Source organism: Phyllostomus discolor, chromosome 15, assembly GCF_004126475.2.
Source record: "Phyllostomus discolor isolate MPI-MPIP mPhyDis1 chromosome 15, mPhyDis1.pri.v3, whole genome shotgun sequence".
Classification (NCBI taxonomy): domain Eukaryota; kingdom Metazoa; phylum Chordata; class Mammalia; order Chiroptera; family Phyllostomidae; genus Phyllostomus; species Phyllostomus discolor.
Window position 1 is genome coordinate 7,919,821 of NC_040917.2, and position 26,743 is coordinate 7,946,563.

At 52.7% G+C, this 26,743-nt stretch overlaps 1 protein-coding gene across 3 annotated transcripts in view; it reads left to right on the forward strand.

The window, feature by feature from the left end:
* The window catches only part of SIPA1L2 (signal induced proliferation associated 1 like 2), a 192,258-nt gene that overhangs the window by 106,668 nt on the left and 58,847 nt on the right, over positions 1-26,743 (forward strand). For all 3 annotated transcript variants that reach the window (XM_036016119.1, XM_028531379.2, XM_036016121.1), the window contains 5 exons: positions 6,104-6,237; positions 7,794-7,982; positions 11,985-12,159; positions 16,077-16,180; positions 22,657-22,814. In XM_036016119.1, the coding sequence (XP_035872012.1) occupies positions 6,104-6,237; positions 7,794-7,982; positions 11,985-12,159; positions 16,077-16,180; positions 22,657-22,814 (760 nt within the window). The remainder of the gene's footprint in view (positions 1-6,103; positions 6,238-7,793; positions 7,983-11,984; positions 12,160-16,076; positions 16,181-22,656; positions 22,815-26,743) is intronic.

Below are 26,743 nucleotides of genomic sequence, written 5' to 3' on the forward strand. Positions count from 1 at the left end.
TTCCTTCTGGTTTTATACACTCACTGAAGAAAATTAACAGGGCGCTGGACACTGTTAAATTCATTCGGGTGAGCTGAGCACCGCCCGACAATAGCACTATTATTCTAAGACGCGAATTCCTCCCTGAGCGGACACAATCGCCTCAGTCTTCACCCCTCCGCCCGGCCGGTCTCGGCGCCGCAGACAGAGCCTCCATTGACCTCCGGGGGTGCCCAGCGGGGGGACCTGCCCGGCTGCGCGTGACAGCCAGCCCGGTGGGTTTTCGCCATGTCCATTCCGTGTGGCCGGTGGCAGTGGGAGACTCTCGGGTGGCTCTCTGGCCCGTCCCCCGTGATGGGAGGGTCGTGATTCCCGCCCACTGTAGCATTTCAGCATTGCAGGAACCCGTACAGGCCTGCAGGCTCTGGGACCCAGGCTCTGTCACTTCCCCGGGAAGAGGCATTAACTCAGACATCCCGGGGTGGTTGGACATGGGGGTCAGTTAACTGAGAAAACTCCCTTGCACTTCTGGGCCCACGGGCTCCCTTCCACAGAGCCGGCGGGCCCAGGGGTGTGGCGCCTGAAGGCAGCACACGCTCCCTCCGAGCATGTGTCTGTGTGAGGCAGCGGGAAGGCGTCCTGATGAGGGTGGGGCGTGTGTCAGAGAGGCGGGCACGGAGGGAAACGTTTCCCCCCAGTTCCCTGCCATCTTTGGTGAAAAGGTGATATACAAATGTTGGGTTCCCCCAATGTTTTAAAAACGATAGTTCCTGACAGGAAGTGCTCAGTGAAATGTCACACACTCCACTGCTGCCTGAAAGAGACAACCATGAATGTGACTTTGAGATGTGACTTACAGGCTTCAAGACGAAGAGCGGGGCTCTCCTTCAGGCCGCCACTCGCTCTGCGTAGGACTCTCGGGCTCCGAGGCGTGTGCCCCGCAGCGAGTACCGTTTATCTGACGGCCACTCGCTCTTGCTTTTGGTTTAGTTCTTTGTCAGTAACACGCCTCCTTTCCACTATAAGGTCTCTCTCGGGTTAATGATGATTAACATATTACTTATATGTGGGGGGGTGGGACGCTGAGGTTTAGAAGGTCGTGTGACTGACCCAGGGAGAAGCAGGTGAGACAGACGTGGCAAAGCCCAGACTCACAAACCAATCACCGGGCTTACTAGGGTTGTAGGTGTTTAAGAGTAAGCCAGCTTGGGGCTGCTAGTTAAATGCGGCACGCTGCAGACACACGTTCTCCCTCCCCCTTCTAGAACACCACGGAAAATGACAATGAAGGAGTAGAAAGGGGAGAGGGATAAAAGCCATAAAGGCAGAGAGAACCATGGGGAGGCAGCTGGAGGCGAGGTGGCCGAGGCCGATGCAGAGCCAGACAGGGCTGCAGACAGGAGAACGCCGCCCACCCAGCCCCGGCGGTGCCGCGAGGTGGGGACAGGCGTCCACAGCCAGGCAGTCCACAGCAGGGACCCAGGGACTTCCGCAGGAAGGCCAGGCTGGACAGAGGGCTGGTTCAGTGTTTGAGAAGGCCGACCCTTCCCGCCAGCGTACTGCCTGTCTCCCACCCAGGGGGGCAGCTGGAAGTGTGTGCAGGAGAAGCTCCCGCCCAGGGGGGCAGCTGGAAGTGTGTGCAGGAGAAGCTCCCGCTCAGGGGGGCAGCTGGAAGTGTGTGCAGGAGAAGCTCCCGCCCAGGGGGGCAGCTGGAAGTGTGTGCGGGAGAAGCTCCCGCCCAGGGGGGCAGCTGGAAGTGTGTGCAGGAGAAGCTCCCGCCCTGGGGGCAGCTGGAAGTGTGTGCAGGAGAAGCTCCCGCCCAGGGGGGCAGCTGGAAGTGTGTGCAGGAGAAGCTCCCGCCCAGGGGGGCAGCTGGAAGTGTGTGCAGGAGAAGCTCCCGCCCAGGGGGGCAGCTGGAAGTGTGTGCAGGAGAAGCTCCCGCCCAGGGGGGCAGCTGGAAGTGTGTGCGGGAGAAGCTCCCGCCCAGGGGGGCAGCTGGAAGTGTGTGCGGGAGAAGCTCCCGCCCAGGGGGGCAGCTGGAAGTGTGTGCAGGAGAAGCTGAACAGCAGCACAGCTGGTGCGGGACGAGGGCACTGGCACTCCTGCGACTGGAGACCGTGTTCCCTGCTCCCTCCTTCGGGCTGAACGCCTCCAGACGGGGAATGGGAGACCCGCCCCTGCGGACAGACCCGCCCCTGCGGACACAGACCTACCTTTGTGGACAGCGACTGTTCCCCCACACAAAAGCTGAGTCTGTGTGAATCTGATGTGAGGCAGGCTTCAGATGGGTCGTTACAGATAAAGGGTCACAGTGATGAAAAGGTCGGTTCTAAAACGGTACCATTTACACTGTCATGAACTGTCCGCTACCTGGAACCAAATCTACAGAAAGGAGTGAATGGTCCCCACGGAGAGCTGCCAACATCACCCCGGGCAGCTGACACCCACACCTAACGGGGGGTCGCACCTCGGTCCTGGGGAGAGTGCGCGGTGTGCAGAGGAGTCAGGGAATCGTTCGGTGGGGACGGGGTGCAGGAGGAGGAGGGGTGAGCCGGGGCTGCTGTTTTCCTGAGCCTCGGAGCTGCGAACGTGTATTTCCACGTCCAGGTGGGGCCGACGGGCTGTGTGACCTCTGCTGTGACGGCGGCGTGGTGTTTCTCTCCCGGGGTCTTGATTCGATGCCAGATCATCGCCGTCCTTGCAGCCACCTCACATGTATTTCTGTCACAGGACTTCGAACGTGTAATTCTCATCTGTCCCCTGTGCTGTCACCTCCGCAGGATTGAAGCTTTTTAAGCAGGCACGGTGTCTAGTTTGATGTTACACCCTCAGTGTTTGCCACTCTCTGTCGCGTAGCTCAACATCAGAATGAACAATGAAGTGTGGGTAGTAGGCTGAACACTGGCCCTGGAGGGTCTCAGTCCTAGTCCCTGGGACCTGTGTGCCTTGCTCGGTACAGCAGAAGTGACTTTGCAGGTGTGATTTAAGTTAAGGATCTTGAGATGGGGAGGTTATGCTGGATCGTCTGGGTGAGACCGAGATGCGACCTTAGGTGCCCAGGTAAGAGGTAGACAGAGGGAGGTTGGATGCAGAAGAATGAGGAGTGGCCTGTGAAGCAAGGCCTTGGGTTTGGCTTTGAGGACAGGAAGGGGCATCAGGACCGAAGGAATTGAAGGGATGAAGCCCAAGAAGCGGAAGGCAAGGAAACAAAGTCTGCCCCAGAGCCTCCCAAGGAAGCACAGCCCTGCCTGCCAGCACCTTGCTGTTGAAACGGACTTCGGACTCCCAGCCCCCCGAGCTGCAGGACAGTAAATGCGTGTTGTTATAAGCCCCTAGTTTGTGGTAATCTGTTAGAGCAGCATTAGGAAACTAAGGCCACAGGTGACTTCTAGTGGGTGTGCAAGTTCCCTGTTCTGTAAATATTTCAAGAAAGCACATTGCCCCTGTCACCGAGGGCGGTGCTGGCTGCAGTCCTGGGCCCCAAGGCCTCGCAGCCTGTCTCCTCCACTTCCCTGCATGAAATGGCTCCTTGTTCTTACTCTGCTCCAAGGCCGTTACTTCTGAGCAGTAGCGAGGGAGCCTACTTTAGGTCCGTGATTCAAGAACACTTTTGTAAGCACCTGTCACGTGTTCGACACTGGAACACCAGGCCATGGGGTATGAGACCTGGAGGGCTCGGCCTCGCCTGGAGGGGGTGTGTGTTTCAGCGAGGCTCAGTGAGTGAGAGCTGCTCAGTGGACATGGCATTTGCACCCAGTGCTGAACGCTGAGAATGTCGAGTGAAGGAGAGTGAAAGGAGGGCCAGGCACAGGGCCGGTGCCTGCGAGTCGGGGGACTGAGGAGGGGAAGCGAGCCGCCCACACATGAGGATTTTCAGTCGTCAGATATCAAAATTAATGACTGGATTCACTTACTGTAGGCCCCCAACTTTTATCATCAAACGTGGTTTTGTTTATTTGTTCACTCTTCTTTCTTCACAACAGTTGGAAGCTCTTTTGGTTGATGTCACGGGACGTACCACATGCCTGAGCATTTCCCCCACTGACTCCGTGACGTGGGCTCTGAGAAGGCAGCTTTGCCTGCCGACCGGCTGAGCTCTGGTGCGCTCTCCGAAGGCTCCCCTTAGCGCGTCTGGCTTCTGATGAGCAGCTGCTGGAGGTGAAAAATTAGGCTCTTGTCAGGACGGTTACTGACTGCAGCGAGGAAAGCTCTCAAGTGATTAGTTTTAGGTTTAAAGATGCAGTGTCCACAGGTCTAGTGGAATCTTCGTGGCTCTAATCGTCACTGTGCCCACTTGGAGGAACAACGAAATGATAATGAACCTGGTAGTTGGATGTAGATGGTTAACATTTAGTCTGTTTTCACTGAGTGTTTTTTAACTCCTGATCACAGCCACAAACAGCTGCCTCCGGGTCAGCTCTCCCCCGTCACGGGACTTCTTTGTTCGTTCAGTCTCACCAGAGCTGTTCACATCTGATCAGTTAGCCTGGCTGCTCTCGGCACGCAGTGGGCCTGTGGGCGGGCCACCCGGGTCGCGCCCAGTGCCTCACCCCGAGGCCCCTGCAGCAGTGGACTCGCTGCTACAGCCCTGCCCGGCCCTAAGGGCCGTCCCGTCAGCCTTACCCTCACCTGGTGGCTGGAGGTGGAGCCCTGAGCCACCTGCCTTTGAGGACCAGTGTCCGCTGGTGGCTCTGGATGAAGTTTGCTCTCTGGCATGCAGTGCTCTTTTCTTTCACTGAACTCACACTGCTCTCCATTTTCCGAGTAACGTCTCTTGTTCCTTCAGGAATTATTGTGGCAGAAAATGTTCACATAACCCAATGCCTTTGGAATACCTGTAGTTTTCTTCAAGCTTACAAATGTTTGATACATGGTGTTTCTTTTTAACTAAAAACTATGAGTCAGGAAAGATTGACCAGAACCAGTTAGGTGACATTCAGGAGGGGTAAGTGTGGTTTTGGAGATACAGTGAAAAAAAAATTATGTTACAGGCACACACCTCGGAGAGCTGACCTGGAGGTGGGTCATTAAGAAATGAATGAACACCCCCGCCCAGGGGTGTGCTTCCCGTGTGTCGGGTGGGTGGTGGGTGTGACCGACCGCTGCCAACAGTGGGTCAGCTGCATGGACACCCAGGTGGGTCGTTACACCCTCTGTTTGTGCGGGTCACACCACATGTCTGAGTGATTCCGTTGGGGTCCTTTCGGATGACAGCACTGAAAAAGTTTGGCCGAGTGAAGCATTTTCCCTTTGTTTAGCGAGTTCCCACCGTCTGGAGTGGCTGGTCACAAAGCAGGGGGGTTCTGTCCTCGCCAGCATCAGACTCGGCCCTGAGCTCCAGCAGTGGGGTCCTTCCAGGCGGTGTCCCTGTCCGGAGACATGGGCCTGCTGAACGTGCGGATAAGGGACTCGCAGCCACATCTGAGGAGGAGTGTCCTCGGGGAGGCCCGCGTGGATGGCAGGTGGGCCCCGCAGGTCCGATGCTGCAGTGCGATCGTGTGACTTCAGTGAGGTTGCCTGAGAGAGAAAGTGGCCAGCAAGATGGGAAACCAGGGGACAGTGTTCTCTCGGATGGAGTCTGGCCTCAGCAACTCAGTGACCTTTTTGTGTTTTCTCTCGGTTGCTAAAATTTTGCTTTAGACTCTTGGGGGCTTTAGTGACACCCTAGTGTAAGGGGAATATACTTGCCACCCACTGGTCACCAAGATTGCTCTGGTGCATCTGAGTGGCTGGTGAGGTCGCCCCCAGTGCCCTCGCCCCGTCACAGAAGGCGACCCCCGGCTGAAGGGAGAGTTCCGCAGTGGCTCCTTGTGCAGCTCGGCTCCTCTCCGCAGTTTCCGAGATGGCAGCCCACCCACCATCGCCCGTGATGCTTTGCACATTCTCCCCAACTCGCAGCTCTGGGGTGGGCAGCGGGGGCGGGGGGTCCCCACTGCTCATGAAGGGGGGGGGGGAAGCGGGACGAGAAGGAGGAATGGAACGGGACACGTGAAAGCCCACGTGTCACGTGGAAACGGAAGGTGTGATCACACTCATGTGGGGGTGGGGTTTCTTCCAGTGGGATGCACGGCTGTCCTGCCCTCCACCCCTGTCTCTGACATGCCCCTGCTCTGTTCCCTTGCAGAGCACCAGAACTACTTTGGGATCGACGAGAACCTTGGCCCCGTGGCCGTCAGCATCCGGAGGGAGAAGGTGGAAGACGCCAAGGAGAAGGAAGGGTCGCAGTACAACTACCGGGTGGCCTTCCGGACGAGCGAGGTAACGGCTGCCTGTGGGCATGTCCTGGGCTGAGCTGTGGGCGCTCCACCTCAGCCTGTTTCGGAGACGGGTTGCGTCTTTCAGTGTTAACTACCGAGGCGTGGCAGGTTATTGCAAGGGTTGCTCCATCTTTTCATTCCAAATAACCTGAAACCTGCCGTGGATGTTCAGTGGCAGTGATTTCTCTGCCACCTGAACAGAGAGAAAGGACTAGGGTGCAGGGTGTTCGGGGCTGAGAGGGTGAGTGTGAGCTCCGCAGCACGTGTCTGGGTTTAAAGACGAGTCTGAAGCCTCGCAGGGAGGGTCAGCGGGCCGCAGCGGGCGGCAGGCTGCCGGTGTGGTGGCTCCGTCCACCCACCTCAACCCCTGAGGACGCAGGTTGGTTTCTGCTTGTCTCGCGCTGAGTGACGAGTGAGATTGTCGTGCAGATGGCGCAATGGGGACAGCCCAGTGGGTAGAGATGTCAGTTTAGAGGAAGAACTACATCTGACTGCACTTGGGGTTTATTCCCCTGACTCTGTTCAGTCAGAGGGAAGTAGGTCTGGCGAGCGTTCCAGACGGCCGACCAGCAGACCGGACAGAGAAGGCAGAGCCCTCTGCTCGTCCCCGGCAGTGCTCACGGGCCTGGGCCCCGCTGTGCGTCCTGCCTGGTCCAGAGCACTCGGGAGCCCCGGGCTCTGTGCTGGACGAGTCCGAGAGACAGCCCCTGTCCTGAAGTCACGTCCTGAAATCACAGACCGTGCTGCTGTCCAGTTCAGGGGCCCCTGGCCGCATGTGGCTATTCCAGTTTAAAGTGACTGAGTGAAAGTAAAAACTCAGTTTCTCAGTCCTACTTACTAGTCTCAGGTCTAGGGTTCAGTGGCCACACACAGCCGTGGCCCCATAGGAGCCAGTGCAGGCTGAGAATGTCCCAGTGCCGCAGGACAGTGTGTCACAGGGCACACGGCAGATGCCAGGTGTCCCTGTCCCCACGTCACCACAGCTTCTCGCTGCCCTCCCCAGCGTCAGAGGTGGGACTAGAATAGTCAGAGAGGCCTCTGGATTCTCGGGGCTGGGGCTGTCCCTCTCCCGTCGTGAGAGAGCTGAGGCGTGAGTCGCGGTGGCGTTCCCTGCTGTCGTGACGTGTTTGAAGACATGTCCCCCATCATGAGGCATCTTCAGGGACAGTCTGCTCAGCCCCGAGTCACCTGCCGTGGGTGTCACTGGGTGTCCCCCTTCTGCTCCAGGACTAGTCAGCACGGTCAGGTAGATAGAAGAGGAGGAAGGGGCGGAAGCAGAGAAGACGATGTGGAGAAGCAGGGGAAAGAAGAGGGGCGTCTGGGAGGGAAGGGGTGACGGCGAGGCCGGGCCTCACGACCTCCAGCTTCCGCTCAGCGTCCTTTTCCTGCCTGTTGGTCTGGGAGTCGTGGGAGCATCTCTGTTTCCTCCTCCTCCTCCTCCTCATCCAGGCATTGGTCTGGCTCCACCCACCCCGCCTGGCCGCCCACTCATGCTAGAGACTCCCCTCCTGCCTCTGTCTGTCACTAGTCACTGAACTCTCACGTCTGCCCCTGCAGCTGACCACGCTGAGAGGAGCCATCCTGGAGGACGCCATCCCCTCCACCGCGAGGCACGGCACGGCGCGGGGCCTGCCCCTCAAGGAGGTGCTGGAGTACGTCATCCCCGAGCTGAGCATCCCGTGCCTGCGGCAGGCCGCCAGCTCGCCCAAGGTCCCGGAGCAGCTGCTCAAACTCGACGAGCAGGGGGTGCGTATCTTGTGTGCGAGGCCTGCGCCTGTGTCTCCATGTCCCAGGGCTGTGGCATTTCCCCACCCATCTTTCCTTCAGGACCTTTTGTTCTCAGTGCCTTGAAGCGCTTTCTCTCTAGTTTTCCCCAAACATGCCTTCTTATGAGTCAAGACACGTGATGCCTTCGTAGTGTACTACACCTGCTGAGTTGTGCCAGGGGTGGTTTTTCCCCAGGTTTGGTGTGTCCCAGTGAGCCAGAGCACGTCTGACTTGTGACTCTTAGGGGTCAGTGGCATCATTTTCCCAGGGTTTAAAAGAGTCACGCCGACAGCTGTCCTGAACTAATGTTTGTTCTTGTCTGCTGTGGGCATCCGCCGGCCAGGTGGGAGTGAACAGCGTGCGGCAGGAATTGTGAGGCTGACTCAGACCTAGTCACCAGCCCACGGGGACAGGAGGGCCAAGCGCACAGTGGCCTTTGCAAGGCAGAGTGTGGTGCTGGACCCGGGAGAGCAGGAGATACGAGTGTGCTTTGGGAAAGCAGGCCCCTGGCAGGACACACCTCCCGACACAGGTGGCATTGTTGCTGGGCCATGAGCCTGGGGTAGAGTTCCAGGAGGGAGGTGTGAGTGGTTGGCTGTTTTAGGGGCTGTGACTTGTTCCTGTGCCAGAATGGGCACACAGACGGAGGTTGAGAGTTTTCGGGAAAAAACGAAGTGGGTTGAGCTAGAGCTGGGAGGACCCGGAGTGCTCGGTGCTGGAGTGTGTGTGACTGCGAGGGTGGAGGGGGTGGTGGGGGCTTCCAGGATGGGACTGGCCAGAGCTGGACTCTAGGAAGATGCTTCTGGCAGTGGGGAGAGGACAGACAGGCTGGCGAACACAGACGGGCGGGGGCCTAGAGCTCAGCCGTGTGACTCTCGGGCATCCAGGAGGGAAGTAGCGATGGGCAGGCTTGGGGTGGTGGCCCAGAAGAGGGAAAGAGGTCCCCTAAGTTTCACACGCCAGAGACTTGTAGGAGGAAGGTGAGAGGTAGGTGTTCGGGTGTATGCAGCCCACTTTAAATTAGTGGATTTGTTTCTGCACGCTTTAAAATATAAAGACCGTACTGATGTGTGTTTCCAGAATTTCCCAAGGAAAATTCCTTTTATGCATGTGTGAGGGGCTCTGCGGCACCTCTTGGTTGACCCAGTCGTACTCCCCGGGGTGCCCTGGTGCACCGTCTGGTACGCCCTCGGCTGGAATGCTGTCGTAAAGATGATGAACTCGTCATTGGCCTAACAAGTTAACACTGCATATTGGCCAAAGGAAGCGGCTCTCTAACACTCAGAAAGAACGTTGCCGAGATTCCTGTATCTTAGGAGTGAGCGCTGACATACTAAAAATATCTGAACCAAACCAAAACTCGAGATGAGAGCATTGACTTCTAGAATCATGTGACTCACAGAATAGTGTTACCAAGACCGTTGCTGGTGGCATGTGCGGGATGGAGGAAGCGCCTGAGAAACAGCTGAGGAAACTCGTTTTCATGGAGGGAGAGCACGCTGGTTCAAATAGTCAGCATTCACGCGGGTCAATGAGAAGGACAGCGTTCCTTGTCACGTTTGTTGCAGGGGAGTCCGTGAAGACAGCCTGCCACCCACGTGGCAGTTCTGCGTCCCTTTGGGTCTCTGGTACACACAGGTTCTCCCTTTAAGCCACAGGTGGCAATCTGCAGGCTGAATCTGGCCCTCCACTTTGTTTTATCCAGCCCTGCACCCTGTTTCTACCTGGCGGCAGCACTGAGCTCTCATGTAACTGTTAAGGAGTGGTTACATTTATACAGTCCTAAAATTACACTTGGCTTTGAAAGCAGCTATGAGGCTAATACGGCCCCTGGTGAAATGAGTTCAACACCCCTGCTTTAAGCCATGCCCCTGCACTGGCCCTGGCAGGTGCCTGCGGACGAGGTGGCTGGGCCCCTCGGGCTGCTGTGGAGGAGTCCAGGGGTGGCCCGTTTCCCCCAGCCCACATCCGGAAGTCCTCAGGGCCCCGGGAGACCTCCTCGCAGCTGCAGGTGGTCCTGGGTCTCCTCACAGATTGAGGCAGGGGTTTGGGAAGTCTGTGCAGCAGAGCAGGACCGGAAGCTATGCCAGGCAATTTTTTGGAAATAAAGCATTTTAGGCACTTTCTGTGAACACCTATTCCCAATCTGGCATCAAGGAATTCACTCTTTGAGTGTCGGGTTCTGCTTTTAAGCGAACCAGTCACTGCGTCGTGTACGTCTCCTCGTGGTTCGTGTGTTCCTCCTCCGGAGATTGTGCTTGTTCTGCTTTACTTTCTTAACGGCATGTGAGAGGGCATTTTAACTTTCTGTAACTCTCAGTGGTATCCTGTTCCCACATTACATGAAGAAAGCACTGCTTCTGTCCATCTCTAAAAGAATGGGACAGCTCTTTAAACATCACAGCTTCTGAGGGATCCTTAAAAGCCCCCACTCCCCTGTTGGGGGGGTCGAGGGTTTATCGTGGGTGACAGTGTTTTTATTCACTTTGCTAACAGTGCATCTGCCCAGGGAGGGGTGGGCCAATCTTGTGTGACTGTTGCTAATAGTTTATAATACTGATAAAATATTTAAAGGGTTTATTGTCAGGTACGGTCTCTTGGAGTTTGTATCCATTTGGTTTGAGACAGTCGCTGATAGATCCTCTCTGTACAGGACATTTTTGGGAGATTTACTAGGGACTGAGATCAGTTATTTCATTCAAGTTGGTGGGATGGTTTGAGCAGGAAGACTGTATGCTATGGGGAATTATAAGGAAAGTAATTACTTAGCGGAACTTTGAAAATTTGGTTACTTCATGTCAATTCATCTCTTACCGTATAAAACCCCATCTTTAGTTAAGACGATGCTGTTGGCTGCAGTTGCCGAGATTCCCCAAGCAGCCGCCTCGCTGACTGTCTGGGATTGTGTGTTTTCGTTAGGCAACGCTAGGATGAGACTGCTTTCCTCAGTCTGCCACTCAAGGGAAGCGAGGACCACCGCGCCTTGTTTTACTGATGGAGCCGTCTATGAATTTTGATCAGAGCCCCTACTTTACGGCCTGATAATAAAAGCGAACCACGTTACGGACTGATGCGTCGAGGGAATTGCTGATGCCTGATAATCTGTCAGTTTTGGAGGCTCAGATTGCTGCCAGTAAGATTAAGTGCTCCGATTTCATGAGTGCGAAGTGGGTCCTCTCCGGGGGAAAGCCGGAGAGCTCTCCAGGCGGATCCGGTTTCCCCCTGCCCCGGGGGAAGGCCGCCCCGCGGCTCCCAGCGCCACACGGGATGGTCCGAGATAGAGTTACAGCAGGAACTCTTCAATTGCTATTAACATTCTTTATGGGCCATTGTATATTTAGCAGATGTTTTCTTTTCGAGACAGTCAGAGACGTAGAAATGACTTTAATGGTACAGCCAAAGTCAACTTTTATGGAAACAAAACATTATTCTATTTATGTACATATATCACAGTGTTCCATAGGGGTTCTTGCCTTACCAGACCTTAATTTGATTTGTTTTTTCATTGCGGTGTTTCACATTTCATATTTTTATGAATGTTCAAATAACAATGAAAAAAAGAACATTAGGAACCAGAGAGGGAAAGCTTTTAAAAGTCTGTGGCCTTTCTTCTTCCTGCCTTGGAAGACGGTGCCTCTGCGGTGGGGGCAAGATTAAGTACTTCCGCAGTTGCATTTTTGAATAGATGCGTGACCTTATCTGTTCATTTAGAAACCTGGCAAATCCCACAGGGCCACACTGTGCATATGTTTCTGAAGACTCCTGCCCTTTCTCCAGCGGTGGTTGGGGGTGTCCGGGTTTGTTGCGTGTTTGGAGCGTGTGTGCAAGGACAGTCGCTGCCTCTTTGGCCTGTCCGCTGGCAGGAACTGTCCCAGGTGCTCTCCTGAGAACCGGATGCTAAGCTTCTCTTGTTTCCGTTTTCCTGGAAGCGAGCTCGTCCGGTGCTTTCTGACACATAACCACACTGCTTCCCCGTTTCAGCTGAGCTTCCAGCACAAGATTGGGATCCTGTACTGCAAAGCGGGCCAGAGCACTGAGGAGGAGATGTACAACAACGAGACGGCGGGGCCCGCATTCGAAGAGTTCCTGGACCTCCTGGGCCAGCGCGTGCGGCTGAAGGGGTTCAGCAAATACCGGGCTCAGCTAGACAACAAAAGTAAGCTTCACATCCACGTGTGTTCATGCTCCCCGGTTGCGCATGCGCAGAAACCTAATCAGGCGATCACAGCCCTCCTGTGCTTGACCCCAGGAGCTGCTTAGCCAGCTTGTTTGGGATCGAGTTTAGATTTCCTCAGATGAGTCTAGGAAGCTCTTTCCTCAAGAGGCATGTGTTTCACAGGAGCTCAAAGGTCAGTTCTTCCCCCTTTGTAACACCAGCGAGAGACTCCCCAGTGCAGCGTGAAGGACCTTTTCATATTTTCTTCTTTCTCTTCTCCGCGCCTCTTTCATTGCACCCCCCTTCTGGGTTGTCGAGGACGGGCACCGCGATCGCTTCTAAAAGACCGAACGTTAACACGTTCACGCGTGCCGTGCTCTCGGGCGGGCTCTGTTCATTCCTGGTCCCACTCTGTTAACTCAGGAGTTGGAGCTGTGATTAAACCGCTGAGGCATCGGCTCTTTCAAGGGCCTCGGTCAGGACGCCTGAGGTTCCAGACTGACTGGCGGGTTTGAAACACAGGCCTGCTGACCTAGTGTGCGCATTTGTCTTGCGTCTCCATTTAGATCATCCTGTTCCTCACGGCCCTCGTAAATTCTGAATGCTCTGCCTTTGTTCTCGTGCTGTCGTTTGGTCACTGTCAGCACCTGAGCCACCGGGCAGGGCAATGTTGTGTACTTTGGAAAATCCTGCTTAAGATCAAGCAGTGCACTGCTTGTTCTTTTAATGAGAGGAACAGAAAGAGCCTGAAGCTGGAGGGTCTGGGAAGCATCCAGCCCGCGCCTGGTGGGGATGGTGCAGTGGGAACATCAGTGTGTGGCCGAGCTGGCGTGGGAAGCGGGGTGCTCAGGCTCCCTGCCCCAGCGTCCACTCAGCCTGGGACTGTCATCGGTACTCGCCTACGTCGGCGGTGCCAGGTCCTCGAGCTCTTGTCATCAGCGGTGGGTTGCAGAGTTACACTGAGCGGGTAGGTCTCGGGCCCAGAGGCAGTGTTAGCGCACGCATGGGCCCCGGTGCACCCTCCACACTTGCCCGGGCTGGAGCTGGGCTGCATGTTGCACACTGTTGCTCTGCCTCAGGTGGAGAAAGACACGGAAGTAATTTCTGGCACCCACTGTGGATAACCACATATTTTGAAAGTTCAGTGAGACTTTCTTCTTTTTCTTCTTTTTTTTTTGGCAAATTCCTCTTACCTACAACCCTCACCCACCCCTTGGAGGTGCTGGCGTGCCGCCCTCTGTGACGTCCTTCCCAGAAAGCTACGTCTACGTCACTGCGCGCACCTGTCAGCCGGTCTTCGGTGGGGTGGACTGAGGGCACCCTGGAAGACTGTGTCATCGGCACAGTCTGTCACACTGCAGCGTAGATCACACAGGCATTTTCCCGTGCATAGAACTGACATCAGCTTTGCATCTTTGTGACCTTGGAGATGTTTTCCATGCTTTAGTTCTAATCACCTTAGCTGAAGGAAATTGCGATGTTAGAATGAGATTGCACCATGCTGATTTCCAATAAGGCGTTCTCTGAGATGCGAAGGAGTCTAAGACATTCCCCTGGTGGAAAGGAGGCATTTGAGATTGATGTTTTATGGAGTAGTCAAATGAAACGTGTCTTTCACAGAATGTACAGAAAGTATCTTAAATTCAACAGAGTGGTGCTGTAGTTTTACTGTCTGTCAAACATAGGCGTCCTTTTCTTTATAAGGGAAGTTTAGAGCCTCTGGTGTCTGGGATGTCCCCTTGAGCTGGGGCGGGGCCAGAGCAGGCAGAGCCGCCCAGAGGCCCTGCTCACCTGAGTGCAGGAGGCCCCTGGCGTGGGCAGTGTCTTCCGTCTGGGTGCGGTGGACGGCAGCGTGGACTCCGCCGCCACGCCCTGTGTCTCCTTGTGAATGGAAACACGCGGGCGGCCCCTGAGTAAGCTGGGCAGTCACCTCCTCCTTCGCTGTGCTGCTGTTTGAGATGGGAACTTCCAGAAAGAAGTTCATCTCTTAGCCCTGTCACCATGTTTTTCAACGTGTTTTTTACCTCCCCAAAATGCACCTTTCTTCTTTTACTGCAATTTCCTGCAGCTGACACCCATTGGCTAGACTGTTTAGTACCTGCCAGGATCCCGCTTACTGAATGGTAAGCATCCTAGCCACAATGTCATGTTGAGAGCCCTTGAGTGTGTTACATTGTCACCCTCAGACCTTCAGTGTCGCTCTGGCCAGTCGGCCCTTCACGGAGAGATACAGCTGTCATTTTCTCATGTGTGTGCTTGCCTCACCATGCACCCCATCGGGGTCCTGAGCCAGCACAGTTACAGTGGAAGTCGCTTCCCAGGAAATTCTATGAAAAACACCATGTGCCTTTAATGAATAGCTAAAAGAGAAAATCCCTTTATTTCCAGACTGGTTAACATACAGCTTGTCAGATGCATGCCCTCTCTGACCAGCCGCAACGTGACTTGTCAGTATCCACGCGCAAACATTTTAGATGCTCCCTGTATTTCTGAAATCGCCTCTGTGACTGCCTTTCAGAGTGTGTAAAACTATATATTCCTTCTAGAGCACTTTCAGGGCTATTTCTGAGTCCCAGATATAAATGTTGGAAATAAAAACCTATCACAGGATTCGGAAAGGCCTCACAAAGGTCAGGGTTTTTTTAAAAATTTTATTTATTTATTCTTAGAGAGATGGTGAAGGGATGGAGTGAAATATCCCCATATGGTTGCCTCTAGCACACCCCATACTGGAGATATGGCCTGCAACCCAGGCATGTGCCCTAACTGGGAACCAAACTGGCAATGCTTTGGCTCGCAGGCCTGTGCTCAATCCACTGAGCTACACCAGCCAGGGCCACAAAGGTCAACTTTTAATGTTTTTAGGTGAAAATGCACATTTCTAGATTTTTTTAAAAAAAAGGTTAATCCAAGATGACTGCTTAGAGTTTACCCAATAAATACAATGGAGTAAAGTTTGTTTCAAATGATATTGAACAGTATTGTCTCTTGTTTTTTAAAAGGTAGAGAAAGAAACCTGTATATGGGTCAAGGATTGAAAAAGGCAGTCCTGAATTCCTTTTACCTCTTACTTTATATTTATCCTTTGTCTGTATTCATCTGTATGCACAGTGGTTCGAAACCATCTCCTGAAATTATTACTGAAGTTCTTTCGGTTACCGTGTTGGTTCGGGTGTCTGACAGTCTCCGTCTGCGGTAGGCTATCAGCAATACAGACGGGTTTTGAATCACAAAGAATCGTTCCGCTTTTCAAAAGCTGACTCATTGAATGATTAACAGGGTTCATATGCCATCATTTTTAACATGTGTCAGTTCGTGATTTACAGTAAGAGATCACACTCAGTCTTTGTGGTCTTAATCATGTGACCCAACCATTGCATTGCCTGCTGAAAACAGAAGAAAATTAGTTACATCACTCAGGGAAGGAATCTTCAACGATGCTCTCGTTTCCGTGCTGCGTCGGCCCTGTTCTGTTTCTCCGGGCTCTCACTGAGAACTAGCACATGCGCACGAGGCTGGGGCAGGGATAACTGCGGGGTAGCCCCTGCCCTCCAAATAGGTGCACCCAGCCCTGCACCCGCCACTGCTCCCGCTGCCTCCCTCCTCTGCTGACCTCACTCCCTAGGACAGACACGGCTCACCCCTGAGGGTCACCTTGTGTAGCGGCAGGAGTGTGGAAGGGAAGCCTGAGCTCAGGAGAAGGCGTGAGGGTGAGAGCAGGTGAGGCCACAGGTCTGGGTTGGGGAGGGGTAGAAATAGCATATGGTGAGAGGGCATGGGGGACCCCGTGTAAACACGGGGTTGTTTACAGTCGGGTGCTGTGTTTTTCCAACCGAATTACCCTTTGCACTAAGGACGTTCGAAGTGTTACTTCGCTCGTGTCGCTAACTCGTTTCTGTGATTGTCTTTGTCGCCAGCTGACTCAACGGGAACGCACTCCCTCTACACCACCTACAAAGATTACGAGCTCATGTTCCACGTGTCCACCATGCTGCCGCACATGCCCAACAACAGACAGCAGGTACGTGCCCCACACTGCTCTCCCTCCACGGCTCAGAGCACAGCGGGGCTGCCCATCAGGGGACCCGTGCAGGTAGAATTTGCGGAGAGTCACTGGCCTTTGTCCTCCGTGAAAGGCATTCATCATCTTCGACTCTTTCATTATTAGGAAGCATTTGGGCTTTAAAAAGGGAGTAATGTTGCACACCTTTTATTGCACTCTTTCCTTATCAAACTTGGAAGCTCTTCCCCACTCACTGTTACTCTGTGCTAGGCAACATCTCCAGGGAGACCAGTGTCAGCTGTGTCCATTGTCAGAAGGCCAGTGTGTGGCCTCAGCCTCGGTTTCCGCCCGCGGGTAGATGACTTACGTACAGAACACACCGTGAGAAAGGATCTCCCACGCCACTCATGGCGTGGCTGAATTTTAAGGCTTTGGTTGTATCTGGGTTCAGTCAGGAGCTGAAACAGAGTTGTTTTCATGCTCAGGAAACTTAGTTCTCTCCTGATGTCCCTTAACCACACCCTTGGCTCTGCGTGGGTTAAGTCACCAAGGACCGTGTTGGAGCTGCTCAGTAATTACTTGTTGAATGAATGAAACTGAAGCGTTGCAGAGAATTGTTTTGATGCTTATGAAATTCGACAAACTACGTGTTTTTCCAAAGAAAAGGCCACTTGCCTTGTCCCCTGTAAGCATTTATTGAATTAATTATCAAACCTTCCTTGGATGGTAATTAGAATTAGACAAGTTAATACATGTAAGCACCTAAAGTTGTGCCTGGCACAGAGCATGCTCCGTAAGTTTCAGAAGTCACTGTTACTTTATCACTCACTAGATAGAAAGCGTAAGTATTTTAGGTGACTTTATTTGCATTTTATTTTCCTGTTCCCAGTCCCAAAGATCTAGTAAGTAAAACTAGGGCCTGAATAGTTAAAAAGCAAGGGACTAATTTATCAGTAATTTCATAAAATTACTTTTACTTTGACATTCAGTGTTTGGCTAATCATGAGTTGTCATCAGAATATTCTGCTCACGGATGAATGATGTCACCGTCCAGTCTTGGAACGTGTACTTTCCAAATTTGCGAGGGATTCTGCTGACTCCATCCCTCTCACCCGTCCCGCCCGCACCCATAGGTTACGGTCATGCCAAGTGACCAGCGGGGCTCACGCCTGCCTTTGGAGGCCCCGGGACTTAGCACATCTAAGTGGCCTGCCCATGAACTGTGCTTGGAGCTTTGGCCTGATTAGCACTGTGGTTTTTGGGACTATTTAACTGGCCCAGACTCGTCCACATCAGATGTAATTTCTTATGTTTGTTCTTACAGTAAATCAAGCCAAAAGCTGATTCCAAGATGTATTAAAAATCTTTAGAGAATTCTCCACAGCGAAAGAGTCAATCTTTGGAATGTTTGCCTCTTGCAGAGAAGACCTAGCCAGACCAGGGAGTGATAAGAAGTCCCCTCCCGGAGAGCTTCCCCTCTGCAGCGTGCCCCACAGGTCCTGGGGCCCAATCAGTGGTCAGTCCCCTCTCCCCGGGCTGTCTCCCCTGGGTGTTTCCCTTCTGCTTGTCTGGTAGACCGATCGTGGCAGAGCAGTCAGGGTGCCATCCGTGGAAAGAACTCCACAGATGAGCTTCAAACTTCACTTTGGCAGAGAAACATTCCCTTCAGATGAAGGGGGCCTGGTGCCTGGCACTTGGTGACTTCCTTTTTAACACGTGCATAGAGTTAGAGATGCCCTGCATGGGAGGGGTGCTGAGCCCATGGAGCTCCCTGAGCAGTGAGACCCAGCCTGTGGGTTTCTGAGACTCCATCTGAAGGACCCTGACCCCGCCCAGCGATGGGCGTGACATCTGCAGAGATAATGGGGGCAGAGCTTGCTAGGTCTGAGCCCCTTCTCCGCGTGACTCAGACAGCTGGTCGACCCCTGCCTGGCAGGGTTTGCGTCCTGACCCCTCTCAGTCCCTCGCGGGTACAGCTAAGCTGAGGAACCCTTCAATGCTGGAGAACTCTCTCTCCCGAGGTGCCAACGAGCAGGTCTTGGCTGCACGTGGGTTCACCTACAACGTGGAATGTTTTGGAAGAATCAAGTGCTTCTTCAACTCCGTGATTTGCTTTATTCCCAGGCCCTAAGTAGGAATGATGAGAAGAATTCAATAGTAAGAATTTTCATTTAGAGTAACGGCTGGTACTGCTCAGTGTCAGCAGAGAGACATTTGTAGCTTCATAATCCTGTTGTTTTCACTCAGTTATTACATCATCACAAACCGCATCTTGGTTTATTTTTACTTCTCCATTTGCAAAATATCCAGCCTTGCTTTACTGTTAGGTACTCTTACTCCTGTCTTGTTAAACTATTTTGTATTTTACATAATATTTAACATTAAATATTTAAAGTAATATTTTATGCTGGTTATGTGAAAACAACAACTCAGCGATGGGTCCTGGAAGCGGTAGTTAAGTTTGATGGGAGCTTCTGCGGGTCTGAGATGAGGGGTTGGCATTCGGTGTATCCCGGGGAGCCGGTGGGTGGGCCTCTTGTTCTTCCCACGTCCACCTTTCATATGCCTATGGTAACATAGGCAGGCTTCCCCGCCCTCCTTACTACTGAGAATACTATTATTCTGTGTTCACTTTCTCCATGTCTTTCCACAGGAGACTAGATATCTCTTAAAAGTCAAAGCAAAATTCTAACAACTGGTGCATAGTCAGGAGTAGAGTTTATGAGGGGTATGTTACGTGTGCATGTGTAAAATTAGGAAGATCAGTGTAAAAGGGGAGAAACTTCGCAGGCAAAGGGTTCGCAGGCTCAGAATGGCTGTGGCAGAACCAAGTTGGCATGCTGAAGGGCGGGCAGCTTTGGAGGGCGGGAGGTGAGCAGTCAGAGAGGCGGGAGGAGCCTTGGGCGGCCTTATTCCTTCAGACCGGACTTCAGATTCCAACCCAAGGACTAAGATCCAGGACTTGGGGTTGTGTTTTTATGGAGATGCATTTAACTTTTTGCTCAGTTCTGAGCTCATCTCTTTGAATCTCAGAACTTGCAATCATTAAACGATGCAGTTTTCTCTTTGGAATCGTGCTCATGTTCACATATTTGCTGCTTAAGACAAGCAAGTCTCTTGCGTTCTGCCTTCTCTGGTTGCAGACTCAGCTTTCTCCTATCTGACTCTGACTCTTAGATGCTCCTGAACTACATCCCAGCTGCTTCTTTCGTATTGTGCCACCCGCTTTGCTCTCCCCTCCAGAGTTTGGTGCAAACTGCTTTTTTCCTTGTATCTTGCTAGGTTTTAAAAAATCAACAAATGAATCTATTTGCATAGATGCTCTACATCTGCCTCGTTCACCTTTAAGCCCCTCTGATCCACGTGCAGCTGCCCGAGAGCGTTTGGCTTCCGCTTGGTTTGGATTCTTGCACAGCTCCACAGCTAGTCCCGACCTTTGCATAGGGAGTGGAGAACGAGCCCTAAATGCTTGCTATTTCTGGGGCGTCTGGATGCTTTTTGCCGTGGAATTGGGTGAAGAATCACATTTTCACTTCCCTTGTCATAACAAGAGCTTATTTCTGTTTCACAGCTTGAATCAAGTGTTGGAAATTTTGTAGAACTCACTATGTAAATCTGTCTAATACAATATTTATTAACTCACTCTTGCAGTTGAAGACAGTTGACTCTCTTGGCACCAAGGAAGTGTTATGAGCTTCAAGTGTCTAGAAAGGAGAAGTTCACCCTAGTGGGTGTCGTTTCCTAATTCCCAAACAAGTAATGCCTGATAATCAGGGGCCCCCCTCCCCGGTTTGCGGGGCTGCATCTGCTCCTGGGTTGACACACCTTTCCTGCCCATTTCCAGACCCTGATTATACAGAATATCAAGGACCAGTTAGACAAAAAGCACCACTAACCACGAAAGAAAACATGGACCTTTTATAAGACATCCAAGAAACGATTTATTTAATGCTTGGTAAGATCTTAGGAAACAGTGAATATTGTTTTGGTTAACTTTCCAGATGTTACATTCCTTTAGTCTCTAGTCAAGTTTAAGCATGCTGTTAATGGACAAGGTGTGAATTTTTCTTATTTTACTCTACAAAGAGTTTCAGATTTTATCTTCCTGATGACTCTCCTTGCCCCCCCCCACCCCCACACACACACTTTATTTTTTCTGCAAATTGCCTTTTGTGGTCATGGTGAAACAGGAATAAGACTTCTAAAAACATTTCGGGCCCGCTTGACAAAGCACAAGAATGTGCTCAGGGAGGGACAGAGCGGTTTGATGTTGTCGACATAACCAGTCTTCCAAGTTTCCTTTAGCCCCTGTGCTTTAAATACACCTGCAGTGGGAGTGGACCCGCCTTCCCTCAGGAGGAGGAGCAAATGGGTGGGAAGAGCTGTCTCGTTTGCCCTTACTGTGGTCACATCTGGGAAGCCCAACTAAGGAGGCCACGCCCACCCAAGGGGGCCACGCCCACCCAGGCCCTGTGATTGAGAGGGCCTGTTTCAGGGAGGCCTGGCCTAGAATGGGGGGTTGGGGGGCTGTCATGGCCACCGTGGCTTCCACCTTCTGTTCTGTTTGTTAATCTGAAAATTCTTGTGTTTCGAGGGTATCGAGTCAAGTACGGTGTGTAAGCCATTGTGTTCCATGTTCGTCACATATGTTTACACACAATGTTACGTATTTTAGCTGTTTTTTAACTTGTCATTTGTTCCTGAATTTCCCTGGTCCTGTTACAATACATATGAATCATGTGCTCCCGTCGTTGGGGAACCGAGGGAAGAGAATCTCGGCCCGGTACAATTTTTCAGCTTTTCTGTTGAGGTTTGTTCTAGATGCTTATCTTCGCTGTCATTTCCTTTCCTTTACATGAACTGTTTTTCATGGTTAACATCTGTGCCCACTGTAGTGTGGGTGAAGGGTAACACAGCGAACATGACCGAGTTTGTTACAGAATTTTTACGTGCGTCTGAAGTGACACATTTTACTTAACTATCTAGCCAAACTTGAAAAAACACAGATGATTCATTGGGTTTGTATTAATACAGATGAATGTATGTTTCAAAACTTCCCTGGTGGTAAGATGTCCTCATGTGTTTGTAGCTTTCGCCATGGGGTGTTCGATGGGAACGTTCACCCTCTGACTCAGCAGTTTAATTGGCACCAGAGGACTGTGGGGGGAGGAGGAGCGCTTCGTCCCCACCGCCCCAGGCCCTTTCCCGTGCTCTGTCCCAGGTCAGGGGCCCGACAGCAAAACCCTTTTCATGCCTGCATTGAGAAGGTTTTAAACATGGAACTAGAGCTCTCTACCGTGAGTGACACGTGTTCTGTAGGTGCCAAATAAATTCAAGAGCCAGCGCGCTGTCTCTCGTTACTGGTGGAGAGAGGCTCCCCACTGTGAGATCGCCCCTCCCTGCGGCGGCCTCAGCCCTTCCGGGAGGATCACTGATCCGCTGGAACCGAGGAGGAGCCCAGCTGGGAGGGCAGATGCCGCGGCTTCGCTTGCGTCAACTCCCAGAGTGCCCTGTGTGTGGCTGTGACTGTGTATTTCTGTCATTTGTTTACTCACTTAGCAAATGTGTACCGGGAGCCTGCTGTGGCCGGGCAGGCCATTAGAAACTAGGAAACCAAAAGGCTGTGAGACATGTCCCCTGCTGTCACAGAGATCGGAACCAACAGCAGAAGTAAACGGACCATTAGAATATTCTGAGCACAGCCACCAGTGCTGTAGAGTGTGTGGGTGTGTGGGCGCAGCACCGACCTGGGCTTGCTCAGGGCAGTCACGTTAGGTGCGGTGGTATCTAAGCAGAGACCTGAGTTGTCCAGGAGAAACTTGGGGGAGGGGGCACCCTTGGTAGAAGGAGCGTGGAGGTAAAGGTGCTGACTGCTCCGAGGTTACCGCTGCCGTGGGCTCCTTCTCTGCCGCCACACGGTAATTTGCAGGAGTATAGACGACTGCGTTTTCCAGCTGTTAATCTGATGGAATTGTGTGTCTCCGAATTACGTTTAAAATACCAAATTTCAGTTAATGAGTTTGAATATATTAGCCACCACTATAGCAGCAGCGTGTATTTTTGTTGCAGAAACGCATGGCATGTGGGAGCACGAGACACAGGCCCCTCACGCCACGGTGCGTGACTTCTCACACATCTGTGCCCCCTTGGACTCTGTCCCCTCCTCTAAGCTAAAGAACATAACTCCTAAAATTCCTTAAAGCATTTTGAGCTCTAATGTGCTGTTATTTTAGGCTCAGAAGTATAAAGTAGAGGAGAGAGTGCAAGTTGGAAGAGGTTGACTTGGGTTTAGGCTTTTCTTTCCGGAGGCCTCGAGGCAGCCGGGTTTGCTCCTCCTGGGCCACGCACAGGAGCGCTGGCTTCCCAGGAGGACTCTGCTTTTCTGGGTGACTTCTTTCTGCTGAAAGATGAGCGAACGGCGTATGTTTACCTGTTTCGTTTTTACGAAAGTCTCGCTGGTGACTCTGTGTCTCTGCTCACTGCCTTGCCCGCAGCTTCTGAGGAAGAGGCACATAGGAAATGACATCGTGACCATTGTCTTCCAAGAGCCTGGAGCACTTCCGTTCACTCCAAAGAGCATCCGGTCCCACTTCCAGCACGTCTTCGTCATAGTGCGCGTGCACAGCCCCTGCACCGAAAACGTGTGTTACAGGTGAGTCCGCTGTTCCCCGAGTTTGTTTCAACGGACCCTCTCCCCAGATGTTGCTGCTGGTAATTATCTGGTTTTTTTTTTTCAAAATTATATTTTCCTCTGTTTTCACTCGGGTACTTTCTGTAATAAATAATTGCCTTCTTGCCATTTTTTGAAAAAACAAAAAACAAAGTGCCTCCCAGTTGAGAATCATAAATTACACGCTTCCTCTATTGTCCCCTTAAAAACTTCCCCCAGCCCCTGCCGGAACCATAACTTAGTCGTTCCCAGGCTGGGAGGCGGATGATGTGGCCATTTCAGCTCTTTCTGAGCCGAAGAAACCATCGAGGTGGCAAAGCTCTGCTGCCCACCCCGGCTTCTGGGAACGGTCACCCTGCGGGGCTGCCGGGCCGCGGGGCTCCCGCGCGCCTCGGTGACTTCCAGCTGCCTCCCCCGTGCCTCAGGCCCCAGCCCCACAGTCCCAGGGCTATTTCCGACAAGGCCTGCTTTTCTTCTTTCCCCTCGAGAAAGAGGAAACAGCTGCCACGGGCAGGTCTTCCTTGGGGTTCCGGGAGAAGAGTGGGTCTTCGACCTGAGGCGGGGGTGCTTTGTGTGAACTGTTTTATTTCTTAGAGCCTTTGATTCTTTCTCTTAAGCGTGGGCATAATAGTACTGACTTCAGTGTGTAGCTATGAAGAATAAAGAGCAGAAATTATGCAGAACAATGTAGAGGCCCTGGCACTTGTCATAGGATATTCCCTTTAATATCTTAACATGGTCATGGCCAGCCTGCTGCCAGCTGCCGACGGAGCCTGGGTGGGGCACACAGGTGTGGGTGTGAGAGCGTGGGGGGAGGGGGGCTATGAAGACCAGAGAGCGTGGCTTTTTCAAGGCAGAGGAACCAGTCTGTGCATGAGAGGTTGCCAGTTGACATGCCCAGCCTGTGCCCAGCCCCTCTGAAAAGAGCACGGCATGTAAACCGAGAGTCCTCAGCCCGCCTGTGGCCTCACAGTCAGCTTGTTAAACTCAGCAGGTCGCCGACCCCTCTGTGCGGTGTTCTGATTGATGCTGTAGGCCTGGGCACCTGCGTGTTTTCTCCCGTGGTGATTTTCATGTGTATCCGAGTAAAATGCCACTGGCCTAGTGCTCAGGTCCACACATTAATGCCCAAAAAGAGGAAGAAAAAATATCCCATGTGAACGCGGTGCTTACACAGACAGGGCTGGTGCCAGCACCTGGAGCTCCATGCAGGTGCCGCGGCGGGCAGTCCGGCCGGGGAGGACCCGCAGTGCCCCTCAGTGCAGACATGTGGTTCAGGTGGCTGGTGGGTCATGCTGCCCAGCGAGGGTCACATCTGCACGTGTGGAAGAGATGCCCTCACCTTGCACAGGTGGTCTCCGTGGCATCCGCCACAGATGCAGCATCCCCACCAAGGCAAAGCTGAATCCACTTGACCCAACAGACAGATGAGCAGGCCACGTGCCCAGAGCTCCACGTGACGTGATTTTAGCCTGAAACTGGAAAAGCAAACGCAACGAATCACCTTTTTTATATAAGATTCTTTTATTAGTTGCAGCCACTGCAGCGCTAACTCGGAGGGATGTATGTATCCATGTACTTTCCAAGATAAACTCACAGCAAGACAGATCCCTTCCCGACCGAATGAGTCAGCCCCTTGCTGCACGGGCTCGGTCGCCGTGGGCTACAGTGAAGGGGGGATCTATGCAGAGTGGTGACTGCTACTTCTAGACAACTCAGTGTGTGCCCCTCCTGGCAAAAACGAGATGGTCGTGTTAACTCGACGATTGCTGCTGACAACAATGATCACAGTAGTTTGGGTCACAGTAGCTTTGCATGCGTGGTTTTGTTCCATCCTCACAGTGGGCTGGTGGGGATGGCACTGTGTTGACCTCCCTTGTACAGACGGGGAAGCCGAAGCACCGACCGGTTAAGTAATCGTCTCGGAGTCTCTCCGAGTGGTGGGGCTGGGGGCACCGGATGCTGAATGAAAACCCCCGACTTTGCGCATTGAGGAATGCACATGTCTGCCTTGTTGCTTTTAGGGGAGGGGTCTTAACGTCGAAATCAACAAAGTCATCCAATTCTTGGGGTTCAGTTAGTTCTGAAAACTATTCTTGTTTCCACCCATTGGGAATTACCTAAATCAAGCAAAAGAATATTGCTTTTGCCCTCAACTCTGCTCGGAAGACATAGGGATTACGTGAATTTTGTAATGGGGAACCTGTAACCGACCCCCACCCCCAGGGTGTGGTAGAAATCAGGGTAGCCGTGCGCAAGTCCCGCTGCTTCTCCCACACAGCCCTGAGCTCAGGTGCACAGGATTGCCGAGTGTGGAGCAAGCCTGTATCATCCTACAGAGGGGATTCCAGGTGGATGTCAGGGATGGTAGTTGGGAGCAAAAAGGAGCCCTGCGCTGGGCTCCATCTGGGAGATGAGAGAACCATCTGGGAGTGTATTTCGCTATAAAAAGTTTTCCCACAGCTTTGGCTTTAAGGGCTTACAAGCCTGGGTCATCGCTGGGGTAGGAGGCCCAGTACGCGGAGGGCAGGTTCCAATGCATGGAGAGGCCCCTGGGCGCTTTGATTGGAGGAGAGGAGAAGCACCAAGGTGAAGTTGGACGAATCACAGTCCAGACGGGCAGCTTCGGGTCAGCGCTCTGGGCCTTACCGTGCGAGGACACATTAATCCTGCTCTGGGTAGGACGTTTTCGGGACCTCCCGTTGAGGACACGAGTCAGTCCCTCACACCACCCTCTGGCGTGGTGCAGGTGCGCCATCCTGGATGAGTGTGGTGTGTCTGTCCAATGGGAAGCGATCCCGGCCTCCCCTTCCATCCTGACTAAGCAGCCCCCCCATCCAGGCCTCAGTGTCACTGCTCAGTTCCCAGAAAGTGACTCACTCTCTGCGGGGTGTGCAGGCCTTAGCAGACTCAGGAGCTGCCTGCAAACCAGGAGCTTTTCGGAGTCTGACCCACCACATTCCAGAAAATGAATTCACACCTGGCAGCCAATTTGGACAGCATGTTTTCATGCCTTAATTCATCTCTTTCAGGATTTTCTGCTTGATGAAAGCAGAACCTAGATTGCTTCCTTTGTTTATCCCGGCGTAGAAAATACCGGCCTAGGCAGATGTGGCATTAGTACAAATTCTTCTTTTTTAAAAAAAAAGGCTTTATTTATTTATTTTTGGAGAGGGGAAGGGAGGGAGAGAGGTAGAGAAATATCAGTGTGTGGCTGCCTCCTGAGTGCCCCTCACTGGGGACCTGGCCCACAACCCAGGCATGCACCCTGACTGGGAATCGAACCAGTGACCCCCCTGGTTCGCAGGCCGGCACTCAATCCACTGAGCTACACCAGCCAGGGCGGATTAGTACAAATTCTTGGTCTGCAGTTGGGAAATAGATGCTGTGGGCTTCACTTACTCACTCATTCTAATCTTTTATTTGTTAATTTATTCATTAACTCCTTATAGTTGATTGTATTCCAACAAGGATTTGAGACAACTGAGATGCCTGTTCGATGTAGGAGAGCATCATCGGCTTTGATATGTTAAAGCGGTTGGCAGTATCACTGCACATTTGCTTTTTCCCAGTCCCTGGAATCTCTTAAAACTACTCCCATAAAAAATTTCATGTAGATTTTCAAAATGTGGTCAAGTGACTATTTCCTTAAAAAAGCAACCCTTCAGAATGCTGGCACTGTAAGTGTGACCCTTGTGTCCCGTGCAGTGACATCACCTGGGTCAGCCTCCAGGGCCAGCCTCACTTCTGTCAGCAGTGTCACTGTCACTCTCAGTGAGGACGAGCCACAGAGCTGGAGACCAGCCTGGCGCGGGCAGGAACCACGCATTTCATCCCGAGGTGCACCCGTGCCCACCCCCTGCCCAGCCATCTTACCTGGGGCGGCTGTGACAACCACCACGGATCTCACC